This window comes from Pectinophora gossypiella, chromosome 9, assembly GCF_024362695.1.
Source record: "Pectinophora gossypiella chromosome 9, ilPecGoss1.1, whole genome shotgun sequence".
NCBI lineage: Eukaryota > Metazoa > Arthropoda > Insecta > Lepidoptera > Gelechiidae > Pectinophora > Pectinophora gossypiella.
In genome coordinates, this window is record NC_065412.1 from 11,607,553 (window position 1) to 11,617,994 (window position 10,442).

General features: G+C 37.7%; 1 protein-coding gene across 1 annotated transcript; it reads right to left on the bottom strand.

Annotated features, from left to right (window-relative positions):
• Positions 1–2,366: 2,366 nt before the first annotated feature.
• On the bottom strand, positions 2,367–10,137 carry LOC126369812 (uncharacterized). Its single transcript, XM_050014376.1, has 9 exons — positions 10,096–10,137; positions 8,559–8,888; positions 7,636–7,776; positions 6,473–6,577; positions 5,372–5,483; positions 4,559–4,686; positions 3,806–4,028; positions 2,823–3,006; positions 2,367–2,448 (listed from the first exon to the last, which is right to left on the bottom strand). The coding sequence occupies exons 1-9, from the start codon at positions 10,135–10,137 to the stop codon at positions 2,367–2,369; spliced, it is 1,347 nt and encodes a 448-aa protein (XP_049870333.1).
• Between the last annotated feature and the right edge of the window lie 305 nt (positions 10,138–10,442).

The window sequence follows — 10,442 nt, forward strand, 5'->3', positions numbered from 1 at the left end:
TGTGCTTTGGAAGGCACGTCACGTTAAGCCGTTGTTCCGAGCTACTAACCATAACGCCTTCTTCTTCTTCTATCGTGTGGATTGTGAAGTTGGAGTATCAACCTCATCAACCCTGGTGTTAGGGTTACTATTGAGCTGCCCCCGACATGGCTCATGTAACGACTATTTACTTACATCAGTAAGTAGTAACTGGGACCAACGGCTTAACGTGCCTTCCGAAGCACGGACTATCTTTCTTTTGGACAATCTGGTGATCAACCAGTAATGCCCTAACCAAACTAGGGACCACAAAGTAATTTTTGTGATATGTCCCCACCGGGAATCGAAACCGGGACCTCCGGATCGTGAACCCGACGCTCAACCACTGGACCACGGAGATCGTTAAAATCCAAAACGCCTTTACCAACCCGCACTGAAGCAGCGTGGTGTAGTTCGCTCTCCGGTTGATTCAGGCCTGTACCGAGTAGTGAGATGTGTATATAAGCTACTTATGTATATATAACAAACCATAAAGTGACAGGTTACCTACCAGCAAATCGGCCATGTTTGATTATTTTCAACAAGCACCATGGATGAACAATACTCTGAGGATGACATTAAACAGTTCATTACAATAGCTTGCCTAGAATGAATTTTGTTTTTTTCTTTATTCTCTCTCAGCACAGACACAATAACATTTAAATAAGTAAATCAAGTAAACAAAACTAGATTATCTCCCTGGCATTGTCCCCTTTTTCACAGGGTGCGCTTACCTAACCTGAAGATTTGACAGGTCCGATTTTTTACAGAAGCGACTGCCTGTCTGACCTTCCAAGCCGCGAAAGGAAAACCAGCCAATATAAGTTAGGTCACATGCCTTCTAAAATGCATTTCCCGAGAATGTGGGTTTCCTCACGATATTTTCCTTCACTGCTGAGCACGCGATTTTATCATTTAAGATCCAAACATGAATTCGAGAACAAATTCGTCAATCATTGGTTTAGGCCTGTGCTGGATTCGAACCTGCGACCTCAAAGTGAGAGGCAAGCGTTCTACCAATTGGGCTACCACGGCTTTAAATAAACAAAAGTAGATAATAGAGATACTTATTCACTTACTCACAGTTATGACTATTTCATGAAATGACAATAAATTCTATTTCACTTAAACGTATTTTTGATATAACATTTTGAACTAAGAAATTTTAATATTGAATTGTACCGTCACAACCTTACGATGGCAAGCACAAAACCAACAGTGGTTAGAAAACCACCACCTCCAAACAATGTTTTTAACGCTTACCATTTTTAAAACCAAACTTGTACCGTACTCATAAATCAGAGTGAACTTCCTGATTTCCCCTGTGACATAATTTTCCAATACTTTAGACTTATGTACAATATTGTACACAACACAATTTTGTAAAGAGCGTATATTTTGTAACTGTATTGTTGAGTAGTATTAAAACTTCGAGTTTAAAAATGTAAATAAAAATAAAACAAATATAATAATAAAATAAAATAAATTATATTAATAAAATATAATGTAAATTTAGGTACGTAAAGTAATAAAATATAGTTAAAAATGATTATTTAAATATATCACATAAAATAAAATTAAAAAAGATTATAATTAGTGTAAAAATAATGTAAATTCTTCTCGTACTGTTTGTAAAAGGTGTATTTAATCTCCACCAATAAATGGTCTGAAACAAAGAGAGTAAAATGATTTAAGTACGATTTTTAGAATGCAAATGAATTTTATTACGTACAAAAGAAAGAAGAAACTCTAAGCAATAGCAATACGTTGTATTTATGTCTCTCTCCTTGTTTTCAAATTGTTCTTTGTAATGTTATGGCGTTTTTTTGCTGTTCATTAATACTAATAAATGGCATTAAATACTTGGCCGGAGTAATGGGGAGCGCTGAGGGCTCTGAGAATTTGCCTGAGGGACCCCAGATGGGCGCGAACCTCAGCTCGGGACAGCTCCTGAGAGTATGTTATTTGAAAAAGATTATCGATCCTAGTGAACCGATAGTGATAAGCGCTGAATGAGGGGAATCGTCGACCACACTGGCCGGTATTCACGAAGATCGGTACCGGGTTTCACGAAGTGTTTGTTGTCGCGAGGTGATTGGCCGCCTCTATGGCTAGAGTAATCGAGTCGTCAGAATCGCTTATAAAACGACCTTGGAGGCGTGTTGTCATGGTGTGCTATTTAATATAATCAATCGAAAAAAAAAGAAAAAAAATAAGAATGGGAATAAAGGGATTTTTGTAACGGGAGGCGGTTCGTGGGGAGTTATTCCACCAAGCTTTTGGTGTAACTTCTAAATAAAATAGTAAGTTAAATTATATAATTTGAAATTTGTAAAAATAATACCTTCTTATGTACAAGATCCAGGTGCGGGTGTGACGGACGATATCTTGCCTCTTGGGCACGATGGTTCAAGTTCAGCACATAGATTCCTGAAAGGTAAATAAAAATAAATAGAACAAGAGAGTAGAAGATAGCTTGGAAACTGCTTTTTAGCTAAGGCCGTCGATTGTACTTCGGTTGTCATTTTGCAATTTTCCTTTATGTTGCGTTTTCACTAACACAGGTGGCTCAACCATTATGGATGACGACACAGCGGCGCACCACCACCACTATGACTTTAGTCTATCAGAAAACTCAAAGTTTAGTTCATTTTAGTTCATTTTGCGATGTGTATACCTCGAACTACCCCGATTGGGATATCGTCGTGAACTTACGTTATGTTTTATTTGAAATAAAGTATGTTCTTTTATTGCAAAAAAGTGTGTTAACAAAATTATTATAATTACAAGACAAGAAAACATACTCATTCCGTTTAGATGACGTCACCTTCCAAAGGCCCACATTGTCACAGTATGAACTAGTTGGCTCAGATTTCCTGAGAGTGACATAATTGTCGTTGTAATCCAGTATGTCCTTCTTAACAGCATAATGGACAGCAAAATTTATTCGAGCCTCAATTTCGTCATTCCAATTACCCACCGGTGGTTCTGTAACATAATTTTAGACATGGCGTACGCTCCACGAAGAGGCAATATTTTTATGGACCTTTCCGTTTACAAACCTAATCAACATATTTTAATATTCTCTTAGAACTGAAATCTAAAATTTACTTAGATATACTTAATGTATTATGACTATGTAACAAACATAAAACAAAAACAAATCACAGTAACAGAGAGGCAAAGCTGCCATCTTGTTGCCTCGCCTCGATGTGACGCATTGGAGGTCTTTTATTTATAAGTTATAAATGTGTTTGCATTGTTTTTATTATAATTATTGTGTAAAAATTAGTAATATAATAAATAACGGTTTATAAATACACGTTCTAGGGTTATCTAACGGACGTACGGAATGTACTCCACTATGTTGTCCCACTTCTAAAAACGTCTTAATATCTCGCAAGGTAATTTCAAATTGTTATTTTAAAATAATAACTTTAATGGATCTACGTAAGACGAGATACCAAAATAGACGTTTGCTACACGACGCAAACGCGCACGCGCGTGCGCGTTTGTCGGCGTCGTCGACGTCGTCGTTGTAAACGTTGTATAGACGTAACAATGGTGCTGATTCCGGTACACACCATCTAAGTTTCATCAGTCATTTTCTTTTCCGCCGAAAGTGACGGGTAATCGACTGCATAAAAGCGAGACGCCTATTTGAATCGACCGGGTTATTCTTTAACTTTAAAATTAACAGTTCCTTTTCGACGAATGAGAAAGAAATGGATATAACTTAAAATTAGGAGGTGTCAGCAGGAATCGGGGCCAATATCTGTTAACTTACTGTCATACATAATAGTGTGAATTCCTCTGTACATTTGTAGCTTTCTTGTCACGGCTGGAATTTTGGAGATAGCTATAGTTAAGGCCGAAGAGGCGACTTGGGATAGTTGTATGGCGGTCTTTCCCGTGACCGTTACTATGATCACCACTTTGGAAGAAGACTGTCTCGCCAGTGCTGCACATGCTGCCACGCATGCTACCGCTGCGTTCTGTGGTACGGGATTCTGGAACCAAGAATATTTTTTCTTCCATATAGTTACGTCACTGGCTGCCGTCATAGACTATATCACAAAACAATTCAACATAACATTACGACTATAACCTAATTGGTACATCTATCACAAGACGAACGTACCCACACCTCACCGAGATTTCGAGAACTTTACTAGCAGATAGACCATTTTCAGTAAATGGTGAATTTTATGGCTAAACAAATACGGATGAACTTCAAAGACAGACAGAAACTTAAAAACTAATTTATTCAATTGACAGCAGCTACATTAAAATATCTGTAAACCAGATGAACTGTTTATTTGCAAAAACCGCACGTAGAAATTCAAAAGGACACTTGTGCGTCGTGGTTCAAGCCGCGACTTGTGCTAAGTGAAGTCCTTTTTTTTTTCAAGATGTCCACGACCATCCATTTTACCGTTTTGTTATTGGTTTTTGATGTTATTGTCTTGATTTTGTGTGTGTCATCTTTAATAAAACAATTTGTTATATATTCTATTCTAAACTAAAATGACATTCTAACCAAGTCAATGTTCCTCCAAAACTCATCTATTCCTCTCTCAGCGGACTCAATTGACTTGCAAACAGAGTCCAGGATCTTTACAGCTCTCACAGCATTCGATGCTTCAGTATAATTCCGAAGTATTAAACCTGCAAAATAAAAGCAAATAAACAAAAATAGTCTTTTAATAATTTAATCTTAGAACTTACACGAAAAGAAGAAAAAGGGAGAACAATTGCAATCGAAAGTTAATTCACTACCGGTAAACCTATTTTAGTTATATTTTATTTATTTATTTATAAAAGGTACACCAACAGCTTATATAATAAAACATTAAATAAAATAAAAGTTACATCAGGAATTAGACTGTTACATAAGCACACAATATTACCGCCACGTCGATACGTGTTATGGCTGAGGAAAACGACACGGGTTTTTCTAACAATTCAATGGAAATATCAGCAAATAAAACATTTTAAAATACAATCACAATTCATCATTATATTACGGCCTCCGTGGTCCAGTGGTTGAGCGGTGGGCTCACGATCCGGGGTTCGAATCCCGGTGGGGACGTATCACAAAAAAACACTTTGTGATCCCTAGTTTGGTTAGGACATTGCAGGTTGATCACCTGATTGTCCGAAAGTAAGATGATGCATACCGAAGCACGTTAAGCCGTTGGTTCGGTTACTACTTACTGATGTAAGTATGTAGTCGTTACATGAGCCATGTCAGGGGCCATTGGCGGCTCAGTAATAACCCTGACACCAGCATTGATGAGATTGGTATTCCACCTCACAACCCACACATTTTTGAGCCAAAATTTTACTTAACCTGCTCCTTGGGAGATTGCGTTGGTAATATCTGATATGTCGCACGCCGATACGGTCCCGACTGTCAGTGTCTGTTCTAAAATATCGCCCGATACATAGAAGGGCTTCCCAGCCTGTTAAATAGAAAATATTTCATGTGCAATTAAATAAAAATAAGTTTCTTGTTTTGAGGAGCTCGGTGGCGCAGCGGTGAACGCGCTCGGTCTGCGATTGATGAAGTTAAGCAACTTTCGCAACGGCCGGTCATAGGATTGGTGACCACATAAAAAAAAGTTTTCATCTCGAGCTCCTCCGTGCTTCGGAAGGCACATTAAGCCGTTGGTCCCGGCTGCATTAGCAGTCGTTAATAACTAACAATCCGCACTGGGCCGGCGTGATGGTTTAAGGCACAATCTCCCTATCCATCCATAGGGAAGGCCCGTGCCCCAGCAGTGGGGACGTTAATGGGCTGATGATGATGATGATGAAGTTTCTTTTAACAAAAACTAGAAATGAAAATAGACATGATCTTTTGTGTGTGTATATTTTTACACTTCCAGTGCACAGACCACGGGTCATTGACCTTGCATTCGTATAACACTTGGAATCGAGCCATCTCATGTTAGCATTCTGTCCCTAAATGTGTCTGAACGTTGATACCTGCAAACGGATCTTTAGCTGTTTCGGACTGCGGGCGGTTCGGACCGCGGTGCAAATCGATTTTGTTATTTCGATAAAACCCAGAATTATTTATGTATATAAAAACGAAGAAGGTGGCAGCAGAAATCGGGACAATGGTGCTAATTCCTGTAAATACCATCTAATTTTATTTTAAGTTATATCTGTCATTTTCTTATCCGCCGAAAAGGAAAGGGACGGGTAATTGACAAGCATAAAATTTATGGAACACACGTCAATTTTAAGCACAAATCTAAACCAACCGTCTAAAAATTTTACGTCAGTCAATCATTCTTCCTAAAATTAAGAGCTGTGAATCATCCGTCCCTTTCCTTTTCGACGGATATGAAAATGACGGATATAACTTAAAATAAAATTAGGCGGTGTTTGCAGGAATCGGGGCCAATAATGTTGTACGTATAGTAAATTTATTATTTGAACCTACCACTTTGCACTTTCCACAAACTTGTAACTGTATAGCTGGCAATGAATATCTATTCATTAAATTATCGGTAAGAAATTCTCGAGCCAACATTATTCCATCTGTAACCTGAAATAATACATATTATATTAAATATAATAAACTAAACCCAATAACAGAAATTATTATTTATTTATTAAATTCTTTACTGAAGAAAAAATATATTTTTTGACATACGTATATCTTAGGTATATCAATATCATGTACCCACTTTAGAACCCTGTCGCACTATCATATTTGACATTTAATGAGACATACCGTTTAATTTGTCAAAAAAGTTAATGTGACATGGTTTCAAAGTGGATAATATATTATACAGGGTGTTAGTGACGTCGTAACGAAAACTTTGAGGGATGATTGCGACCATGATTCTGAGATGATATGAAGTGGAATTTTCCGTCGCAAAAGTATAGAACAGCAATTAATAAAAAGAAAAACAAAAATTTTCATGAATTTTCTGACTGAAAATTCCACTTGATATCAACTCAGAATCATGGTCTGAATCACCACCCTCAGTATTCGTTACGGTGTCACTAACACCCATACCTACTTGTATGGGTACAGTATGTAATTGTGCGGGGTGTAAGTGACATCGTAACGAATACTGAGGGGGATGAAACAGCTGATTTTTCTTGAGTTAATATCAAGTGGAATTTTTCATCGCAAAAGTATATAATTGAAAATAATTTTAAAAAACTAAAGAAAAATCATGAATTTTGCGACGGAAAATTCCACTTGATATCAACTCAGAATCATGGTCTGAATCATCCCCCTCAGTATTCTTTACGATGTCACTAACACCCTGTATATTAGTACTCGTGACCGTACAAGGGCGGATCCAGGGGGGGGGACATCATTCTCTACGGAGATGCGACCTGGTGACCCCCTGACATAAAATCTGGTACCGCTTTTGAGTAGGTTACAACTGCTATCGTATTTTTTTATTTAGTTTGAGAGTTTACAACCAATGGCTTCCCATCTCTCATTTTACCTTCCTCTCGCTTATTTCTCTCGAACAACATTTCGTTTTAATACTTCGATAGTGTTTCAAAGAACTGGAATTTCTTAGTTTTTTTTTTAAATACAAATATATTCTAACTGTGGCAGATAGATCATTAATATTGTACCGCAATAATATCGTCAATATTATCTAAGCCTTCTTGGTCGCAAATGGTGCTTAGTATCAGAGGTTTGAAATCTTGCGTCAGTTTCTTAACTCTTTGTATAAGATGAGGACGTCGAACACCAAAGATAATTAAAATATCCAACTGAAATATAAATGTTTGTTTAATTACTAAATACCAAAAATATGCTTTCCAACTAGTCAAATCGACGGTTAGTAAACAGTAGCTGATTTGACTAGTTGGAAACTGGCCTATTGTACTTATAAATCTACCAAGTTAAAATTACTCTGTCCTCTCTCCTACTTTTGCTGTGCTATCCAGAAGATGAACTAAGTTTCTACACCTCACCCAGCTTTATGGTAAACCAACGTGATAGATAGTGAGCCGTGTCGTCGTCTTTAATGGTCAAAGCAATTGTGTGAAAACTGCACTTAAGATATATTAATAAGTCATTGGTGCAAATCCAGTACCGAGGTTCTAACTGGCGCTTCTCGATTGAGGAGCAAGCTGGTGTACCACAGGACAGCATTGACTTATTAATCACTTATAAATGGTTTCTCTTTTACAAGCTAACGCTTCTCGCAGACCCCAGTCTCTCACCAACAAACTACATACATACACACACATAAACAGCCTATATACGTCCCACTGCTGGGCACAGGCCTCTCCTCAATCAACCGGAGGGGGTATGGAGCATACTCCACCACGCTGCTCCAATGCGGGTTGGTGGAGGTGTTTTTACGGCTAATAGCCGGGACCGACGGCTTAACGTGCCCTCCGAAGCACGGAATCATCTTACTTTTTCGGACAATCAGGTGATTAAAGCCTAAAAAGTCCTTACCAAACCAACAAACTGATTAATTTTATTTTATTTTTGTTAAATTAAAGAGAAGACTCATGCATGGAATGTTTATTTACTGACTTACCTTAAATTCTCTTGCGAATTCAAGAAGTTGCAGGTCAAATTTAGTCAACGGTGGTCTTTTGTAGAGAGTTCCACGGAATTTAACGTATTCGTTGCCACTTACTCTGCCTCCTACAATCACTTTACATTTTAATGTCATTTCATCCACTACTTCCAAGCAAACATGCCTCGTTTTGCCAATTGTGATCTCAGTTCCAGGCGTCACAGTAGACAAGGTGTACCCATCGTCCACAAATATTCTTTCTTTGGTACAATTTTTCCAATGCTTAACATCGCTTGTTATCTCAACAATTGAACCCCGTGTTAATTGAATAGAAACTTCGTTCATTTCCTGAAAATAAATTTAAGTGGCCTTAGCCAATTATAACAATTTACAAAGACAGTTAATAAAAGATATAGTGGTATTGAGAGGAAAATAAACGTTTTTCGGCCATGATAATTATATACGAACAATAAGTAATTTGTTTTATTATACTTACTTCAGCAACATAACCTGACCTTATAGTCGCATTGGGTATATCAAGACATATTGCTATGGGCCAAGTAGATACATCATATTTTTCACACACCCAATGCTGAGCCCTTTTTAACATTTCCATAAGTTTCAATTTGTCCTGACGTGTGATGTGGGTCATTCTAAGTCGCACCATTTGTAAACCTGATTCTATTAATTTTCGAATATCGATATCTGTTAATATATCTTCATCTGAAATTAATTGGTATAATGATTTCTTTCTTTCTTTCCTTCTTTACATTATACACTCGTACTCGTAATCCATCTCGGGGTGGCCAGAGACACAGTCAAGCATAACATAACATAAAACTGAACATAACATACACTCCGTTCTTTAATCTTGTTCTTACCGAGCGCCGCCTTACCGTAAGTGTGAGCGAGACAGATAGTAGCCAATATGACCGTTTAGATTAACCGCGCCCGATACGTATCGGTGCGGGGGTGGAAAGTTACCGTACTATACGCAGTATTATTCTGTATCCTATGACAGAAGAATATTGAATTTAATTATAATTAAATGAAATACTTACAAAACGTTATTATCAACGGAGTCAATCTGTACGCTGTTTGTTTGACCTTCTTAAAAAGCGCACCTTCATTTGGTAGGATAATAGAGCTACGTTGCTTGTTCTTGCAAATCATGGTTCAAAATGTATTTATTTGTTGTAAGTAGTCAATAATGTAACATGAATGGAAAAATGTTTCTGAATCGGACTGATAGAAGTAATCTAAAACGAAAAAACTATTTTAATGGGTTTGTAAGTATCCAGTGCATTTGTTTCGTCATTTTCCATCGGTATAACATAGAATTGAATAAAAAATGTTTGAGTTTTCGGCGTTCAATTGACGGGTGAAAAATATGCAAGACTACTCTTTCTTTTCTTTGTTTCTTTTAATTCTCTGGTGGACAAGATTTACTTCCCTGCTGGTCAAGGAGCAGAGAAAAAGCATGTAAAATGTTCACCTGTATATCTTCTCCGATATGATAAACTTTTTGAAGTACGTTGTTTAACTACCTTTGTACCTGTTTCATCACCTGGAAACTAGACCTGTCATCGTCAGACATGATGCTACGATATATTATGTAATAAGGGACGGGCTACGTTTCCCAAAAATAATATAGATGGCGCTGTACAGATTTCCTGATTTCTCATTGCTCATACATAAACTGCCTATATACGTCCCACTGCTGGGCACAGGCCTCCCCTCAATCAACCGGAGGGGGTACGGAGCATACTCCACCACGCTGCTCCAATGCGGGTTGGTGGAGAGGTGTTTTTACGGCTAATAGCCGGGACCAACGGTTTAACGTGCCCTCCGAAGCACGGAATCATCTTACTTTTTCGGACAATCAGGTGATTCAAGCCTGAA

Bases quoted from the DNA above. Each gene is read 5' to 3' on its own strand.
- LOC126369812 (XM_050014376.1), bottom strand. From the start codon at position 10,137: ATGTCTGACGATGACAGGTCTAGTTTCCAGGTGATGAAACAG. The intron at 7,777-8,558 runs GTAAGTCAGTAA...TTTATATTTCAG, and splicing joins AATTCGCAAGAGAATTTAAG to TTGGATATTTTAATTATCTT. The intron at 6,578-7,635 runs GTACAATATTAA...GTATTATTTCAG, and splicing joins ATATTGACGATATTATTGCG to GTTACAGATGGAATAATGTT.